A 21,549-nucleotide genomic window follows, 5' to 3' on the forward strand; every position below is an offset into this window, starting at 1 on the left:
ATGTCCTCTACACTTGATTTCCTCATGATTCCACCCTGATCAGGATGAAACACCCTTATAAATTGATCACTGAATACCTCAACAATGTCTTCTGCAGCAGATACCATTCTACCACTTTAATTCATTAACTCATCTTACCACGATCAATCTTCCTTCTACTTGTCACATATCTAAAAAAACTCTAGGGTTTTTCTTTGCCTGATTTGCCAATTTCTGCTCATTACTCTACTTTTGTTTTCCTCACTAACTGAGTTAATCTCCTGCCTTTTTCTTTATACTCTTCATGTGACTGATTATTACCATTATTCATCTTGTACTTCCTCCAAAGTACTTTTTTTCCCAGATTTCATGCTTAAGCTCCCCATTCATCCATTTTACACTTATCTTATTCAACTTTTTGGCCTTCTGAATATATTCACACATTGATGCTGTTTTGTATTTCTTTGTTAGTTCTCATGCAGCATTTATTTCCTTACCGTTCAACTTCTCTTTCCCTAAATCGATAAGCTTAGGTGTTGATGGCTATTCGTGACTTATTTTTCACGGTATTAACAACACCACACAATTTTATCAAAGAGATGTTTTATTAACACTTATATTTCGCTGATTTTCAGCTCAGCATCATCAGAGCACAACACACTTGTACATGCAACAGTGAGTGAGTGAAACAGTATAATTGCAAAAGATCTAAAGTCCTATTTTTGAACTCTAACGGGGAAAAAAAAATAAAAAATAAAATAAAATAAAAAACAACTATGCAGGAGGTTTTTCTTAGGATAACAGTCTACCAAATTTTTGGCAAATTAATGCAACCATATTTGTTAAGGTTGGGAGAATTCTTCAAAGCCATTGCTGACTCAAAAAATAACCTTTCAGATCTATAACTACTCCTAAATAGCACATTCGTTTTCCTCCATCTAATCCTGTGTGAAGGAGTGTCCAAAGTGTGGTCTGCCAGTCCTGACTTGCCATAGTAATAGTAGCGAATGTATCTTTCATGTTCTTCCAGGCGGATGTTCACTGATCTTCCTGTTTGCCCATAATAGGCCAAGTCATAGTCACAAGGAACTTCATACACTCCTGGGTGTGCTAAAGGGTGAAGTTTATCCTTAGGCGAGCGGATCAGCATTGCCAGCTAGACATGAGGTCTGAAAGTGGTGCGAAGGCCATGTTTCAACAATACTTCATCTTTTCTGATGTACCTCTGATATAGGGAATAGAAATGGTCATGTTGTATTCTTGTGTATTAGGGGAGGGCAGAGTAATGGGCCTATGTAGTATTTTACTATTTTGTAGGGATTGTAGCCGTTGGCTAAGAACATATGGTGCAGATATTGGAGTTCTGTGGTCAGAGCTGTATTGTTAGAACAAATAGCTCTGGCTCCGTGTGCAAGTGTTTTTAAAATGCCATACTGTTGGACTGGATGATGATGTGATTGTTTATGTAGGTATCTTCCTGTGTGTGTAGGCTTTCTGTAAATAGAAAAAGATAGTGATCCATCTGAAAGGTGGGTGACTAATGTGTCAAGAAATGGTAAACAGTTATTTGATTCTTTTTCTACTGTGAAGTGGATTTTAGGGTGTTGGCTGTGTTAGGTAGGTGACAAATGCATCCAAAGTGTCAACACTTTAGGTGTTGACAATATGAACTCCTACAACAGCGCAAACATACGAAGTCCCGACCGCAACTTCGATGAGACCACATGGTCATAAACCTAACATCAGAAACAGTCACTGAAGAAGCCAAGAACGCTCTCAGTCTAGGGCATAACTTTGACGTCATGCCCAAACAAATTCCTAAACTAGAAATTATGATGAAAGTAGAACGGGGTATCCACGATCTTCTGCCCGCAATGGCCAATAACGTGCAACTAGATATAGCAAGTATTCCAAACAAGGCTAAGCCTCCAAAAAGCAATATGCCATGTAAACAAATAACAGCCCTAAAAAAGTTATATAATAATAAAAATATTATTATTACAAAAGCCGACAAAGGAAATGCAACAGTTATCATTAATCAAGAAGAGTATAACAGAAAAATGCAAGATCTCCTGTGTGACAGTTCCACGTATCAAATTATACATCAAGACCCTACGATCTCACACACACACATCTCATCATACCGTGTCTTAAACACACGCAAACTCCTTGCAGACAACACACTCTCAGGCAAGGCATTCCAATCATTCACAACTCTGCACAAAAAAAAACCTGCCTCTCACTCCCCTACTCACACCCTCTTTATACAGTTTCCAGGGATGACCTCTGGTTCTCCTCTGATCTCCCACTATTCTCTGTAGAACTTCTCCACCATTGATCTTATAACAACCCCTTACCAACTTGTAGGTCTCTATCATATCTCCCCTCTTCCTTCTCTCCACCAGACTCTGCAAATTACATCTTCTCATTCTTTCCTCATACTCAACATTCCAGAGGTCAGAAACTACCTTAGTCAGTCGCCTTGGGACCCTTTCCAACATCTCTTCATCCTTCTGAAAACCTGGTGACCAAATCTGGGCACAGTAGTCCATATTTGGCCTAAATAAAGCCTTATACAATGGAACAAGAATTTCCCTGCTTCTACACGTCAGTGTCCTCCGCATCATTCCCAAAAGTCTTTGTGTTGTCTTCACAATTTTGGCGATGTGTCCCCTAAATTTTAGATCCTTATCCACTATCACCCCCAGATCTCTTATTTCCTCTACCTCCAACAATATATTCTCACCAAGCATAAATTATGCATCCCATCTTTGTTTTCCAAATTTTAAAACGTTACATTTTGCAACATTGAACTCACATCCCCATTTGCTTGCCCAATCACTCAATTTATTCAAGTCTTTTTGCAAGGCCACAACATCTTCATTACTCTTTATGGTTCGTACTAACTTTGCATCATCTGCAATCAACTGAATATCTCCATCCAAATCTTCGCCAATATCATTAATATACAAGTTAAATAGTAATGGCCCTAAAACAGAGCCCTGAGGCACTCCACTATTGACTTTCCTTTTCCTGGATATCGCATCCCCATACACAACTTGTTGATACCTATCAGATAGCCAGTCTCCAATCCAATGCACTAATCTAATATCCAACCCCATCTGCTCTAATTTGCCTGTCAACTTATCATGAGGTACTCTATCAAAAGCCTTTGCGAAATCTAAGTATATTACTGTGTATCCTTTTCCTCTGTCCAAGGAAGCAGTCACTTTATTGTAATAAGTAAGTAGATTACTAAAACATGACCCCCCTTTAGCAAATCCATGCTGTCCATCAAAGATTATACCATTGTTGTCAACCCAACTCTGGATCCTAGTTCTCACAAGTTTCTCCAACAACTTAACCACAACACCTGACACAGAGATAGGCTTATAGTTTGATGCTTGAGTTCGATCACCTCCTTTATGAAGTGGCACAATCTTGCCCTCCTTCAACTGTTTAGGAACTTGACCAAGTGCAAGACTCGTATTAAAAAAATATGTCAAGGCAGGTGTCAACTCTCTGGCACATTCCTTCAGAATAAGCGGTGATATATTATCAATTCCCAGAGCCTTATTTACATCTAGTTTACTCAACTCCCCAAACACCTCTTGCTCACTTACAGTCAGTCTCTCCTCCCCATCATCAACTGCTCTCAATCTCACCATGAAGTCTTGAAAGATTGAAATCCGTAAGATTGAAAGATCTTTATGAACTGCTCATTAAGTATCTCCTCCACACATTCTACAACAGCTCTCTTTATACCATTTTCTCTAATCAATGTCATTCTTCCATAATCATTCTTTATTTTGCTGGCTACATATTGAAAGAACTTCTTAGGATTCTTTCAGGCTTCATTAGCTAACTGCTATTCATACCTCACTTTAGATAATCCACCAACCAAATAATGTTATGCATTAAGTGAAGAGCCACTTCCCAGACTAGTTTCGACCTTTATTGAGGTCTCTTCAGTGGGAGCCAGGCCCAATTGGAGATACCAGGTAGAAGCATTAGCAAGGTCATCTTCTCCTGTAGGAGCTTCCAAACGGTGTGCCACCTTTTTATTAAATTACTCTGGATTTAGAGAAAGATTATTATTATTATTATTATTATTATTATTATTATTATTATTCAGGCCTCCATGGAGTCAAAAGGTTCATCGTGGGAGGTCTTTCCTAAGAACATAAAGTCTGTCCAGATTCATCGAGGGGAGGTCCCCCTTAAGAAACACAAAGTCTATCATACCACTCCTTAAACTCATTGACTGTTCTCACCTTCACCACTCTATCAGGCAATGCATTCCACTGCTCAACCACCCTCCATGCAAAGAAACCACTCTTCACCCTCTTGCTCACAGTTTCCTTTCGTAACTTCCAGGGATGGCCTCTTGTAATCACTCCTTCCTGCTGTTCAACCAAGCAAAAGAACTCCCCAGTGTCAACCCTGTAACCACCTCTCAACAGTTTAAAAGTCTCAATCATATCACCTCTCCTTCTTCTATCCACCAAACTCTGCAGTCCACATTCCTTCAGCCGATCCTCATAACTATGCTTGTACAGTCCTGAAACTGTCTTTGTCATCCGTCTTTGTATCCTTTCCACAGTTAATTTATCCCCTTCAAATCCTGGGAACCAAATCTGAGAATAATAGTCTAAGTGTGGTCTGATCAGAGACTTATACAACGGAATGATAACCCTTTTACCTCTGCAGGTCAGTGTTCTTCTCATAATTGCAGCAATCCTCTGTGTTACCTTCACCACCTTTGCAATATGTCCCCTAAATTTCAGGTTTCTATCAACCATCAACCCCAGATCTCTTGTCTCCCCTGCTTCCTCCAGTATAACTCCTCCTATAGAGAATGCAGCATTCCATCGATGTTTCCCAAACCTCAAGACCTTACATTTTGCTGCATTAAACTGACATCCCCATTCATTTGCTCATCTATCTGGCTTATTCAAATCCTCTTGCAGGGCTACCACATCTGCACTATTACTAATAATCCTTCCCACCTTCGCATCATCCACAAACAACTGAATATCCCCTAGCAGTCCACTGGCAGTGTTATTGATATAAAGGTTAAACAATATAGGTCCTAGTACTGAGCCCTGTGGGACCCCACTTGTAACCCTCTGCCTCCTTGAAACTGCTCCACCATACACAACTCTCTGATACCTATCAGACAGCCAATCCTGAATCCAGTTGACCAATCTGACATCCAGACTCATGTGAAGCAACTTAAATATCAGCTCATGTTGCTCCCTGTCAAATGCCTTCGCTAAGTCTAAGAAAATTGCAGTATATGCCTTTCCCTCATCTAATGTTTTTGTAACTTTATTATAAAAGGCTAGCATATTGCTAAAACAAGAGCGCCCTTTCACAAATCCATGTTGACTCTCACAGATAACATTACCCTCATCTGCCCAATGCTGTATACGATCCCTCACTACTTACCCCAAGATCTTAACAACTACTGATGACACACAGACTGGCCTATAATTAGACACTTCCAGTCTGTTACCACCCTTATGCAATGACACTATCTTACCTTCCTTCCATTCCCTGGGCACCTTTGCCGAAGCCAGACTTTCATTGAAAAGCCAGGTTAAAGGCACTGTCAGTTCCTTAGCACATTCTCTCAAAACTTGTGGTGAAATACCATCCAGTTACAAAGCTTTACTGGCATCCAGAGTACTCAGTATCTGAAACACACTCTCCTCCTGTACATCTAAACCTCGAACCAGCCCTATCCCTCTAGCATTTAAACTGACTCCTCTAGGATGAAATACTCCAATAAAGTGTTCATTGAACAATTCCACTATGTCCTCTGCATCAGTCACTCTATTCCTATTTTTATCCCACAATGTCATTCTTCCACAGTCATTTCTCCTCCTACTGGCCACATAGCTAAAATATTCCCTAGGATTTTCTTTGGATCTTAGGGCCAATCGCCTCTCATATTCCACTTTTGCTTTCCTTACCACACTAGATGTTGAAAGTTTATTTTTCACTTGGTCAGACTATAATAAATTTAATTTAATCCTTTATCCAAGTGTGAGCAAACAAAGTTTGCACCTGAAAGTATCTTCAGGACTGTGGTAAAGTGGTACAACACCTCTCCTTTCAGACACCTTTCAATGTCTCCTAAGCTTGTCATAATCACCAGACTTGTAACTACACATGTATCTTTTTTCCTCACAAGAGTCTGCATATGATGAGCCACAACACAGATGATTACTTCATGATCACTTTCACTAAATGGAGCAAAGTGTGAAACCCCCTGTCACAATTACTTCCTCTGATGAAATGATCAGATCTAGAACTCTCGATCCTTGCATGCCATCCTTTACGTGCTGCGAGATAGTTATCTCTCAAGAACTCAAGAAATTCATTTTCCTTATTCCCCAAATGCTATCTCTTTATTCCAGTCTATACTTCCAGAATTAAAATCACCTATAATAATTACCCTTCCTTTGTTCACTAATCCAAGTTGTTTATACATTTCTTCATCACCATTCCACACATTCACAAGCCTATAATAATATCCAACTAAATATGTCTTCCTCTCAATGTCTTCCTTTCATATCACACCACACGGTCTCATAACTATTGCCACTATTTCCACCTTTCATGTCTGCCTTATGTGAACTTAATTCCAGGCAGGCATTTTCAGACAGGTCAGGAAAGACAGGAGAGGAAGAGGCATACTACTAATGATATCAGATGATTTGTTTCTAGTTGGGATAAAAACTCATGAAATTAATAATAGTAATGTTCCTTGTAGCAGTGAGTTTGAAGCTGTCTGGTTCAGCCACCTTCAGTGATTCTTCAGCTTCCATAAAAGCTTGGAAGAAATATTAAAACAAAGCTAATCTATACCAGAATTATTGCATAGGATATTGGTTAATGTGAGAATGAGAAGTCATTCTCACATTAACCAATAAAAACTGTACTGGAAACTGTACAAAAATCACACTAGTAAGGAAAATGAAAAGTAGATCTATTTCTTGCCAGGTGGTTTATTATTATTATTATCCAGGCCTTCATGGAATCAAAAAACTCATCATGGGAGGTCGTTTTTAGGAAACATTAAGTTTATCATACCACTCCTTGATCCCACTGACTGTTTCCTGCTCCAACCACTCTCTCAGACAATACATTCCAAGTTTCAATCACCCTCCATGCAAAGAAACCACTCCTCATCCTCTTGCGCACAGCCTCCTTTCATAACTTCCAGGGATGGTCCCTTGTCATCGCTCCTTTCCGTCGTTCCACCAAGTAAAAGAACTCTCCAATGTCTGTCCTGTAACTGCCTCTCATTAGTTTAAAAGTCTCGATCATATCACCTCTCCTTCTTCTATCCACCAAACTCTGCAGTCCATATTCCCTCAGTCGATACTCATAACTCATATTGTACAGTCCTGAAACCATCTTTGTTATCTGCCTCTGTACCCTTTCCACAGTCAATTTATCCCCTTCAAATTCTGGGGAACAAATCTGAAAACAATAGTCTAAGTGTGATCTGATCAGGGTTTTATACAACGGAATGATAACTCTTTTATCTCTGCAGGTCAGTGTCCTTCTCAGTATTGTAGCAATCCTCTGAGTTACCCTCACCACCTTTGCAATATGCTCCCTGAATTTCAGTTTTCTATCAATCATCACTTCCCCAGGTCTCTTGTCTCCACCTACCTTCTTCAGTACAGCTCCTCCAATCGAGTATGCATCCACCCATCAATGGATCCCAAACCTCAGGACTTTATATTTTGCTGAATTGAACCGATACCTCCCCCCCCATTCATTTGTCCATCTGTCTAGTTTATTTAAATCCTCTTGCAAGGCTGCCACATCTGCAATATTACTGACAAAATCTTCCCAGCTTCACATCATCCACAAACAACTGAATATTCCCATGCAATCCATTGACAATATCATTGATATAAAGGTTGAACAATATAGGTCCCAGTTCTGAGCCCTGTGGAACAGCACTTGTAACCTTCTGCTTCCTTGATATTGCCCCACGTACACAACTCTCTGATATCTATCATTCAGCCAATCCTGAATCCATTTGACTAACCCGATATTTAAACCCATATGCTGCAAATTAAATATCAGCTTATCATGTGGCACCCTGTCAAATGCCTTTGCAAAATACAAAAAAATGGCAGTACATGCCTTTCCCTCACCAACTGCACTTGTCACTTTATTATAAAAGGCAACCATATTACTAAAGCAAGAGTGCCCCTTAACAAATCCATGTTGATTCTCACAGATAACATTACCCTCATCTGCCCAATTTGTATATAGTCCCTCACTAATTTCTCCAAGACCTTAACAACTACTGATGACACACAAACAGGCCTATAATTAGACACTTCCAGTCTGCTACTACCCTTATGCAACGCCACTATCTTACCTTCCTTCCATTCCCTGGGTATCTTTCCTGCAGCCAGACTTTTATTGAAAAGCCAGGTCAACAGAGCTGTCAGTTCTTTAGCACATATTCTCAAAACCTGTGGTGAAATACCATCCAGCCCAATAGCTTTACTGGTATCCAGAGTACTCAGCATTTGGAACACACTCTCCTCTTGCACCTCTAAACCCTGAACCTGCTCTATCCCTCTAGTATTAAAATTTACTTCTCCAGGATGAAATACTCCATTAAAGTGCTCATTGAACAACTCCAGTATGTCCTCTGCATCAGTCATTCTATTCCCATTTTTATCCCGCAGTGTCATTCTTCCACAATCGCTTCTCCGCCTACTGGCCACATAGCTAAAAAATTCCCTAGGATTTTCTTTTGATCTTAGTGCCAGTCTCTTCTCATATTCCAGTTTTGTCTTCCTCATGATATTATCTTCACCTGTGGAATATAGCTTACTATTGCTGCTAACAAATAATCTTTCACAATTTCCCAAGCGCTAATGATATCCTGGCCTTTCAATTCTGCACCTCCATGGAACTGCCCCTAGTTGATACCTAACACTATTATAATCACCTGCCTTTTAATTCCATATACGTTCCCTTTTCTTTGATACACCTGCATGTCTGTTCATCTTCCAAGTCAAAACCACATGGTTTCTCTCTCCAAATGGTGGGAGAGATGTTGTCTCACTTATTATCAGCTCTTCTGATGCTATGATCAAATCCAAAACTCTTGAACCTCTTGTTCTCTCTATTACATGCTGCTGAAGACATTTGTCCCTCAAGAATTCCAGAAATTCTATCCCCTTCTTACTACTTGCATTTTCCTCTTCCCAGCTTATACTGCTGTAATTAAAATCTCCCATAACAGTCATTCTTCTTGCACTTGCTAAGCTCAACTGCCTAAACATCTCCTGGTCCCCCCACCCTCTGTGCTCCCTGGTTTATAGCAACGCCCCACTAAATATCCTGTCTTGGCCACTTCTACCTCCACTCTTAGAGGACATAAGTCATCACTTATCATAAGCAGTACTCTACCACCACGTTTTCCTTTCCTATCATGCCAAAAAATGCTGTACCCTGCCACTTCAATTCTGGTTATTATATCATCCTCCGTCAACCACGTTTCAGAGATCCCAATAATCTTTGGCCACGTTGATGCTATCAGCACCACCAATTCATCTCCTTTATTTCGGATACTCCTGACATTAGGATAGAGCATAAAAATGTCACTGCTTCTATACATATCATTGTCCCCCTCTCAACCACCCTGGGCTTAATGTTACCTGATGTCGTCCTCCTTCCCCCAAGCACCCATTCCCACAGGAGGCCAACCCTGCTACTATCCACCCTGGGAATTCTAGTTTCCCCTGCATTGACACACTGACTCGTTCAGAAAATAGCAATCTTTCCAGATGCCTTTGTCCTTCCTCAACATTGAATAGGCTGTGCAGACTAAAGGCAAAAGAATTAAATTGTTATGCTGCAAGTAAAAGAAAAATGAATACAGAGGAATGACATTAATGAATGCAGATTGTACCTTTGTGTCTGAATCTGATGAGATTGTTTAAATGAGCTCACTTCACTAAGATCTATCAACCAGGTGTAAGTAATGTGCTGCCACTACATTGAATGATGGGTTAGAGGTGCATGAAAATGAGGTTGAAGAGCTAGGTTGTTGCATAACCTAGATAATAATATTTGTATTGGGGTTATCCCCTTTGGGTGGGAGCAGGTTGAACCCTCCTGATGAGTGATTAAGTATGTATATTTTTTATGATTGTAGATCCTTATATGTTCATGGGGCTGATTTGCCTGTTCTGAGGGATGAAAAACGAGTTTCCAGTTGGAAGAACCTTCTGCCTCTGTATAAGACTGGCTAACTCACCTTTAGTCTAAAGAGAGACAAGATAAAGGTTCCTCACATCATAGACAGGAATTGAGCTCAGGTCTTTTTGACCATAGAGCTTCGTCTATACCGACTGGGCTACGGAGGCTGTTATAACCTAGATAAGAATTCAGTAACAAAGACAGATGGGATTTCAGCACATATACTAAAGATGTGGTCAGCTATATTGACTAGGGTCTTGACGTGTTTGTATAACTAGAGTCTCAGAAATAATCTTTCAGGTATGGATAAGAGTATGATAATTCCATTGTACAAGGGTGGTGCAAAAGCGATTTTTCTAAGTATCAACCTATTAGTATCTCTGGGAGTGATGGTAAAGATTTTAGAGAGGTTGGTAAGAAATTGCGTAGAGAAATGGATTGATTGATAAGCTATGCTTTGCAAATAAAAGCATGGGTTTTTAAAGGGAGGATATGTTTTAGCAATTTGTTCATACTTTATCATGCTATGGATGAGTTGAGTAAAGTGAATGACTTTGCTAAGGCATTTGATAGCATACCACATGAAAGACTGTTCCATAAACTGGAGAAAATGGGTTTTGAATATGAACTATTGATTTGGATAAATGGGTGACTAAGAGACAGGTATCAGTAAGTGGTATGTGGAGGATGTGATTCTGCCAGATTTAATGTGACCAGTGGTGTGTATACCTTGGACCATTGTTCATTGATTGAGAACTTGACAGGCAATGTTAAATTGTTTTCTGATAATGCAAAGATAGGCAGAACAATCAAAGATGCTACTAATATACAATACTTACAGAATGATTTGAATAACTTAGACCAGTGGGTAAATGTTTGATATCTCAGATTCTTAAATCAGGTTCAGTGTCACTTTTTTTTCACATGCACTTACTGTCTTCCCTCTCACACTCTTCTGCCATACAACCTTAAGCATAAACCTCAAATCTCTCAGTACCTGATTCCCACTGCCTCCCAAGTCATTTGTACCCACCATCACAATCATTTCATCCACTCGTTGACCTTGCCTAATTGCCATTGTCACACTGTCTATTGTTCCTCCAGGCGAGCACTCCTTTAACATTCTATTTTGCACTCCATGAATCAGCAAATCTCTATACATCATACCTCTCACTGCTCCATTAATTTCTTGTTCACCTGCATCCTTCACTATCTCTGTTCTGACTCTCTCCCTCTCTCCTTAGACTCCCACTTACCCGCCTTCCTGTTATCTCTTGATTCCTAGCTCCTGCACTATCTCAGATTCTTATGCATAAACCTCATATCTCTCAGTACCTGATTCCCACTGCCTCCCAAGTCATTTGTACCCACCATCACAATCATTTCATCCAAGAAGTTACGAAAAGAAACTGTGAGCAAGAGGGTGAGGAGTGGTTTCTTTGCATGGAGTTTAGTTGAACCATGGAATGCATTGCTTGATGGGGTGGTGAGAGTGAGAATGGTCAATGAGTTTAAGGAGTGGTATGATAGACTTTGTGTTTCTTAGGAGGGACCTCCACTCGATGAGTCTTGATAGACTTGGTGTTTCTTAGGAGTGACCTCCCACGATGAATCTTTTGACTCCATGGAGGCCTGAATAATAATAATCATAATAATAATAATCTTGCCTTCACAATTCCTCTTGTCCCTTGGTTTTCCTATTCTCTCTCCTTCTATCATTCCCGTAACTCTCAATTGTTCCCCTCCCCCCTTCTCTCTTGTTTGCTTCACATCATCTAGCCTTTCCAGTTTTCTGTTCTCTTCTTTTGTGCTTCTAAACTCATTTTTTATGTTCCACTTCTTCTCTCAGTATCTATCTCTCTCCAAGTAACCTACTCTCCTCTCTCCCTCTATAGACATTCACCCACCCCAATCATTACCATCCTCTAATTTACTACACTGCCTGATGCAATATTCACTTCCACAAGGTGTTCATCTTCCTTACCCATAATCACACTACTTATCTCTCTCTCTCTCTCTCTCTCTCTCTCTGCTGGTATTCACTCATTTCTGACGCACCACTACTATTGCAGCTGCTTAAATCAATGTTAATATCAATGTTGGCAAGCTTTTCTCATTTCCTATATTTTATGTAGACATGCTCATCCCTGTCTCTTACCTACCAGGACTCAAATATGCCACAAGTACTGCATGCCACAAAATCTTGTAGTATGTAGTGTAAAATGTAGTTTGAGTGGTGGCAGGCTATGTGATAATGTATCCGTAAACAGACTTATGGCAATTTCCATTATTTAAACAGACTACATAGACATTGAGCAGATATACTGAAATATATACTCTAAACAACAAAAACCTCAAAATAAAAACTGTCCACAGTTTTTTAGTATTCTGTGTCTAAATATGTATTCACAGGGTCAGTTTGCCTGTTTTGAGGGATGATAAACTTGGATTTAGGAGAGAAATAACTCTCCACCTTCATATATGAGACTAGCTAACTCATCTTTCATTAAAAAGCCCTGATAAAGGTCTTCTGCATCATAGACTGGATTCAAACCCAGGTCTTTCCAACCAAATGGAAGATGGATGATGTAAAAATAAATGCTTGCAATACTTTTGAATTTGTATGGTGAAATTATTGAGGATAATGTGTATTCAATAAAATGTAAGTTATGCTAGGACAAGAGATGTGAATCATGACTTTTTAAGGATACTAGAAGAGGTAATGAGCATATATATTATTGAATCTTCTGTAGCTCTTAGTTGGTATCGACAGCCAAAGTGGTCTGTCAAAATGAACTGAGAGTTACAAAGGTTTGCATGCACCAATGCATAAGCGTTATTTCTAATAGTTAATCCCAACTTTACATCATATGAAAATAATTGAAACACTTTTACCAACCACTTACAGTATCGTTAATCTGCAGGTTGAGCAGCAGTAGTTCCAGTGCAGAATTTGTGGGACTCCTTTGATAACTCTCTCTTTTCAGAGATAGAGTTCTATACAAGATTTTGATAAAGCAAAGGTTGGTCGATTGGTAGAGCCTCTGCTACTAATGGCTCAGCAAAAAGTTAAGCAAGTTTGAGTGCACTTAGTAGTTGGAAGGGATTCAATTATTCGATGCTGTTGGCACACTCTCCCTCAATGAGTCTTTGGACTCCCTGAAGGTGTCACATAATAATAATAATAATAATAACTGTTAGAGAGCTATTTTTCTATCTGGTTGCTAACTAATTATCCAAACTATATGCCCTAACTTTTACACTAGTCTACCATGTGACAGTCAGTCAAATACCTTTGAAAAATTAAGAAATATTACAGCATCCATTAGAAAATATAACTTAATTACTAACAAGACTTTCTTAAAAAAAAAAAAAAAAAAAAAAAAAAAAAAACTTGACTTCTGTATAGAATCTTTTTCAAAAATAAAAGTCTCTATCCTATTTCCCATCAATCTTTCCAAAACTTTAATAACTATTCAAAAAAAAGCATACCAGTCTATAATTTAATACATCTGTTTTGCTTCCACTCTCATACAGTGAAATGGTCTTATACTGTCTTTCCAGATGCAAGACTCATTAAACAGCCAAATCAGTGACATTGACAGTTCCTTTTCACATTCTTTCACCACACATGGTAAAGTCGCATCAAATCTGCCTTACTCACATCAAGAATACTTAATAATTTAAACACCTTCACCTCATTCATCTTCATTTCCTCAACTCTCTATCCCCTTAGAAAAAAATATTATTTCTATTAGTATAAAAAGCCTTAACAAAATTATCATTAAATAGTTCTACTATAATTTCTGCATTAGTCATTCCTACCCAAATTCCATACATTATTATTATTATTATTATTATCACCATTCAAACTTCCATGGAGTCAAAAGACTCATCGTGGAAGGTCCTTCCTAGGAAACGCAAAGTTTATCATACCACTTCTTGAACTCATTGACCGTTCTTGCCCTCACCACTCTATCAAGTAATGCATTCCATGGTTCAACCACCCTCGTTGCAAAGAAACCACTCCTTACCCTTGTCATCACTCCTTCCCACTGTTCCACCAAGTGAAAGAATGCCTCAATGTCAACCTTGTAACTACCTCTCAACAGTTCAAAAAACTTCTGATATTTATCATTATTAACAAGTGAAACTTTAGATATTTAATGAAAAAAAAAATTCAAATAAATTTCTTTCTTATGATTTTTAGCTGTTAGTCAGTGTGATACTAATAATCCATGCTCACAACAATGCATGGATTTTGGACAAGGTATTCAATGCTCTTGCCATCCTGGATATATATTAAATGCAGATCAAGTAACCTGTGAAGGTAAGCTGAATTACTGATATTACACAAGGTTCATTTTTTATAATATGAATTAAACATACCAAAAAATTTTATTCTTGGTTTAATCCTTCATCCAAGTGTATGCAAAGTTTGCATATGAATTATCTTCATGACTAGGCTACTTGTATATAGAAGCTAATGACTTCACATCAATTGCATTTTCAAAAATCATGGAAATAACTACTCTAACATGGTAGTTGTTTCCATAATTTTTGAAGATGTATTCTAATCACCGTGTAAGCACACAGGAAAGGATTCACATCAATTGCCTTAGTATCCTATGCAAAACACACACACACTCTTTAGGGTGTGTATAATACTATGCATTATGGGAAGGGCTCTTACCAAGACTTCACGTGCAAACATTGTTTGCTTACACTTGAATAAAAGGTTAAAACAAGACTATAATATCTTAGCATCTTTAATATATAGTATAACCAGGTGTTAATATATAATATAACCAGGTTAATAATAAATTGATACACCCATTCACTATTTATATATGGAAGATATATGATTTCTACATTCCTTCAATCTTGATATCCCTTTGGGGTCTGGCTCGAGCTGATGGTAGTTTGCTTCTGGGGGGTGATTAGACAATTCATTTATAATTACATCCTCTGATGAGATGACCAAATCCAAGACCCTGAATCCTCACATGCCCTCTGTTAAATACTGTCTGAGGTAGTTATCCCTCAAAAACTCAAGAAACTCATTTTCTTTACTTCCAGTTGCTATTCATCATCCCAGTCTATATTGCCATAATTAAAATTGCCCGTAATGATCACCCTTTTCTTATTTGCTTTATTAATTTGATTATACATTTCATTATCGCCACCATCCACATTACCTGATCTATAATAACATCCAACCAAGTATTTGGTTCCATTCATCTCTATCTCACACCATACTGCCTCAAAACCACCGGTACTATTTCCCTCTTGCATCTCTACTTTGTATGGACATAACTCTTTCTCTATCATCAATAGCACTCCCCCTCCCTTTTTACCCCTTCTATCCTCACGAAACATATCATATCCTTCCATCTCTATTCCTGTCAGGATGTCATCCTCTTCCAACCATGTCTCACTTATTTCGATAATCTTTGGGTGAACAGACGCAATTAATACAACCATTTCATCTGCCATTTCATCACTTCTCTACCTTCCAGCAGCAGTAGTCTCTCCAAGTGACTCACACCATAATCACTCAAATGCAGTCCATCGCTCCCATACAGTTCACTTCTTCCTTCAAACTCATTCCACATATTAACAAACTGTACTTCCATCTCCTCACACATTTCAGCCAGCATATCATTCATAACACAGCCCAACACAATTTTTGCTGACTTTTATATGAGACTTGTTTTTTACGAATTTGGGTGCTCTGATTTCAAATATCAAACCCATTTTTCTCTATCACATCAGGTTTTTCCTCTATGGCATTTTCTTTTTGCTAATTTGTAAGTTTTTGATAGTTTTAAGGAATTAGTACTATTTAGAAGATCAAAAAAATCGATTTTTTAATATTATTTTCTGAAAGTATGTACTTTTAAAAATCTATTCCTAACTTTTTATCAAGAAATTCAAAAAATTCCCGAAGATATAGCCTATTATTCAAAGAGGTGCGCAGATCAGAATTGGAGTGCTCACCGCTCTCGCTTGTTAGTAAATGAATAAATGCGTAAGAACCTGCAACGGCACGTACTGGCGCTTTGAATGCGAGAGAGGCCAATAATTAGATACATAACTACTTAACAATATTCATTAAAAATTACAAGAATATTTATAAAAAAATAACAATTTTACTTACACATGAGTTTCAGGGAATAAATTTTTGTTTGTAGCAATTTCTGCTGTGTGTTCTGTTTTGGCAATCCCTTTGAATACTCCAACAGTAGTCGGCCATCATGTGAGAATCCCATCTTCCTTGGTACCGATCTTCCATAGTTTTTAAGTCTTGATGAAATCTTTCACCTTGTTCATCGCTTACAGCACCTAAATTCTCAGGAAATCTATCAAGATGACTGGATAGGAAATGAAGCTTTATGCTCATGCTGCAACCTAGGCGCTGGAAATTTTCAAGCATTGTTTCCACTAGATCTTTGTAATTGCATGCTTTTTTGTTTCCAAGAAAATTATTTGCAACCATCATAAATGAAGTCCAGGTCTCTTTCGTTGATGAAATTTGGGTCTCTCATTAAAGTTCTAATTTGCGGTCCATCAAATATACCGGCTTTAATTTTTTCATAACTAAGTCGTGGAAATTTTTCACATATGTATTGGAAACAGTCACCTTGTAAATCTAAAGCTTTAACATACTGTTTCATAAGACCTAGTTTGATGTGTAGAGGTGGAAAAATGATTTTTTTTCTCTGTCGATTAAAGGTTGATTTATAACATTCTGTTCTCCAACATTTAAGGATATTCTAAGAGGCCAATGTTTCTGACTCCAGTGTTGGTTTCTTGCTCGACTATCCCAGAAGCATAGAAAACATGGAAACTTTGTATATCCTCTTTGAAAGCCAAGTAAAAAGTTCACCATTTTAAGATCCACACAGATGATCCAGTTATGGTCTGTATATTTTAATAACTTCAGAACCTTTTTAATGTCCTCATATGTTTCCTTTAAGTGGACTGAATAGCCAATAGGAATTGAGCCATATACATTCCCATTGTGTAGTAAGATACACTTGAGACTTCTGCTTGAACTGTCGATAAATAAACGCCATTCATTTGGATGATATTGTACAACACTCATTTCAGTTAGTAAACCTGACACATTGTTACAATAAACAAACCCACACTCATGTTTAAAATATTGTACAAGATTACTTTCCCTGCTACGATAAAAAGTTATCTTCGTATCTTGCTCCAGTAAGTTTTTTTCATTTAATCTTGAAGCTAACAATTCCGATGATTCCTTTGATAGGCCCAAATCTCTTACTAAGTCATTTAATTCTGCTTGAGTAAAACGTTGCGGTCCAGAACTAGAAATTAAATTTTCATTGTCTAAATCAACATCCGGGTCTTGCTCCTCAAGAACATCTGGCAGATCCCGATCATGCTCGTTCTCAAGTAAAGGAAGTCCTTTATAAATTGGCATGGCTATTTCATTGGAATGAGCAACTGGCTGAATTACTGAGTCGAGATTTGGATACACAATTTTTTTCTTATTCTTCTTATTATAACCAGAAGTCTGAACTAAACAAAAATAGCAATTATCTACGTGATTTTTCGGTTCTCGCCAAATCATTGGAATGCCAAAAGCTAATTTTTGGCGTTTTCCCTTGCTCCACTGTCGTAAATTTTCTACACATGACTTACGCACTTTATTTGGAGCCCATGACTTGTCCTGATCTGCAATTTTTACGTCAAAGTATGCAAAGTACACTTTCTTAACGAAATCAGTGATATTTGTCCTTTGACTGGGAACAGTAAAGCTGCCACAAATGTAGCAGAAGGAATCTACACTATTGACACAATTTCGAGTAGTAGACATGATGTATTTTCTTCACTGCTGACTAACATGCAATTAACAAGACAAAAAAAACCAGAGACTTTATTGAAACGTTATAAGCACTCATCATACTTTCACGATCGATTAACAATTGACTGATTTCGATCGTTCTTTGTCTGCTATGACGCATATAGCATTCATTTGTTTTAGGCGGTTGTCATTGCCTACTTTTCATCACCTAAATGTATTAGGTTGGTTATCGGCCTCTCTTTCGCATTCAAAGTGCCAGTATGTGCCGCTGCAGGTTCTTACGCATTTATTCATTTACTAACAAGCAAGAGCGGTGAGCGCTCCGAATCTGATCTGCACACCGCTTTGAATAATAGGTTATATCTTTGGGAATTTTTCGAATTTCTTGATAAAAAGTTAGGAACAGATTTTTAAAAGTACATACTTTCAGAAAATAATATTAAAGAATCGATTTTTTTGATCCTCTAAATAGTACTGCCTCCTTAAAACTATCAAAAACTTACAAATTAGCAAAAAGAAAATGCCATAGAGGAAAAACCTGATGTGATAGAGAAAAATGGGTTTGATATTTGAAATCAGCACACCCAAATTAGTAAAAAACAAGTGTCAGATCATAATCAGCAGAAAAAATTTTTTTTTTTGTTGGCCAGTGTAATCCTTGTTCTTCGCCTCATCCCACCACAGTCATACCTAAGCAATACAGACTACTTTTCCTTTCACACTAATCTCTTTTATCCTTCCAAGCAGCCTCCTGACATTCATTCTGACTTGCTCTTTGTCCTCTGTCAAATCATTCGTGCCGATTAAAACCATCAACTCCTTTGCTCACTCCCTCCTCATATCCAATGCCTCAATCACTCTACTCATTTTACCGCCTGGAAAACATACCTTGTGCATCCTATCATCCAGCACACCTTTAATAATGGAGTCGCCATATAATGCCACTCGCTCATCTTTCATGCCATCAAGATTAGTTTTAATAGTTTTTACCTGAATTTTCTTAATTTCATTCTGCATCCATTTCATCTCTTTCCTAATCCAATTCAACTTCCGAATCGTGCATCACATTCTCTCTAATTTTCTAACTCTTGACACCCTCTTCTCACTTTCACTCTCATTCATCCTTCTGTGCTTCCATACTTTTGGTCCAACATGTGTTCGACTTTCGTTATCATTCATTCTTTTGATTTTTTCCACTTTCGATTCCTGCACCATGCCATTTCCAGTTTCATTCATTCTCTCTCTCTATATATATATGTATACAAGTAGCCTAATCAGGGAGAGGAGATACTTCACCTAAAAATTTGTTTGCTTACACTTCGATAAAGGATAAAACTATGAATATAATTTCTTGGCATCTTTAATTTATAGTATAACCAAGTGAAAAAACTTTCAATATTCATTTTTTAGTTTGATGTTGAAATAAATTTTGATGTAAGTTTAGTCACTAAACAAAAACTAAATTTATTTTTACTATAAATCTGAAAATATCACTTTTTTAAATTATCATCAGTATTTAAAAATTTAATTTTATTTATCTGAGACCTTCAGGGAATCAAAGATTCATTGAGAGAAGCTATAAATCATCCAAACAACCAGCTGTCATACCTTCCATTAAATTGATTCACACTAGATGCATTCGCTACCCATAAAGGCAAACTGTTCCACTCATTAACTGCTCTGTGACAGAAAAATCTGGCTCTTATCCCTTTCTTAACTGCAAACAAATTTAACTTCAATGGATGCCTCTGTGTTCTCTCCCCCACCTTCCATGTAACAAATAATTTTATCAGATTATCTCCTGTAACACCCATTCAGAAGTTTATAGATCTCTATCATATCACTCCTCTTTCTTCTGTTAACCAGAGTCTGTAATCCACATACTCACAATCTGTTCTCATAATCTAAATCCCATAATCTGGATATAATCTTTGTAATTCTTTTTTTGCACACTTTACACAGCTTCTTTATCTTCTTGGAATTTGGTAAACCAAATCTGCAATACAATAATTGAGGTGTGGTCTTATCAAGGCCTTATAAAGTGCATTTTATAAAGTGAATGAATATGGTTTTTATATAATGAATATGTGAAATAGACTGACTTGCTTATACTAGAGAAAAATTATAAAAAATATTATTATTATTATTAATAATAATAATATTTTTATTATTATATCTATCATAATGATCTTTTGAAGTTATTTACACTACCTGCACTCACAGTGCCTTCCGGCAATGCATTTCACTCACAACTCTCCATGTAAAAAATCTACTCCTCACACACCCTTCTTCACCACATTTTTATACAACTTCCAGAGATAACATCTCGTTCTTCCCATCTTAACATCCACTCTTTTTTTAATTTCTTCTGTTTTAATCTGATAGAATCCCTTAACTAACTTAAATGTCACTATCATATCTCCTCTTTTAATCCTATCCACCAATCTCTGTAATCCACACATTCTCTCAAACACTCTTCATAACCAACACTCCAGAGTCCTGATATCACTTTAGTTATTTGTCTTTGGACCCTCTCTAGTATTTTCACATCACAATGAAAACTAGGTGACCAAATCTGAGTGCAATAGTCCATATGTGGTTGTGATAAATTCCTTATATAGAGGCACCACCTCCTTATCTCTTACATGTTAATGTACTTTTTATCATAGCAACAATATGATGTGTAGTCTTTGTTGGGTCCACTATTTCTGTGTGACCTGTAATGAATGATTAATCATTTTAAAGAAATGGATCATTGGGATTAGATCTGGCAGGGGTCACTAACCATTCAGTTCACAAGCGAATGAAGTTGCTACTGCTGTTGTGGAGCAGACCACGAATAACAGCATTGGTTCCTGCAGTGCACATGCTGTATCAAGACACATGGATGTGCCTTACACAACTGTCTGGAATATAATACTGGAACTGTCTGCATTTCTGCCCATTCAGGATAAACCCTGATACAGAAGTTGCACATGCAGGACTTTGAAAGTTGACTGACATTAGCTTTAGCATTCCTTGCTCGAAAGCAGTTGGACGATGTATGTTCATGGATGATTTTGCCTTTCACCTAATGGAGTTGTGGTAAGGTGCACTTTCACCTAATGGAGTTGTGAATACCCACATTTGCTGGCTATGGACTATGCAAAACCTACATGAAATCCAACAAATTCCTTTCCATTCACCCAAAATTACTGTCTGGTGCAGGTTTACAAGTTATATCATTGGACCTTTCTTGTTTGAGGACATTCAACAGTTGGGTTGCGTGACCTGCTTAGTTACTGCTGAAAGATATCATGATATGATAAATAATTTTGTTGCGCCAAAGCTACAGCAGCATCTATGCATAGATTCAGTCATTTTCATGCAGGATGGGACCTCATTCACATATTTATTTTTTTATGGAAGCCAGAGTGATTAGCCATGTGTTTCCCACTACATAGCTACCTCATTCACCTGATCTGATCCCTTGTGACCTCTGG

At 37.8% G+C, this 21,549-nt stretch overlaps 1 protein-coding gene across 2 annotated transcripts in view; it reads left to right on the plus strand.

Moving 5' to 3' along the window:
- LOC150109235 (uncharacterized) overlaps positions 1-21,549 on the plus strand; it is a 415,237-nt gene that overhangs the window by 102,315 nt on the left and 291,373 nt on the right. For both annotated transcript variants that reach the window (XM_090406508.1, XM_090406517.1), the window contains exon 4: positions 14,441-14,560. In XM_090406508.1, coding sequence (XP_090262634.1) covers positions 14,441-14,560 — 120 coding nt within the window. The remainder of the gene's footprint in view (positions 1-14,440; positions 14,561-21,549) is intronic.

Source organism: Typopeltis vanoorti, chromosome 2, assembly GCF_054136105.1.
Source record: "Typopeltis vanoorti isolate ZY-2024b chromosome 2, IOZ_Tvanoo_1.0, whole genome shotgun sequence".
In the NCBI taxonomy this organism is placed as follows: Eukaryota; Metazoa; Arthropoda; class Arachnida; order Uropygi; family Thelyphonidae; genus Typopeltis; species Typopeltis vanoorti.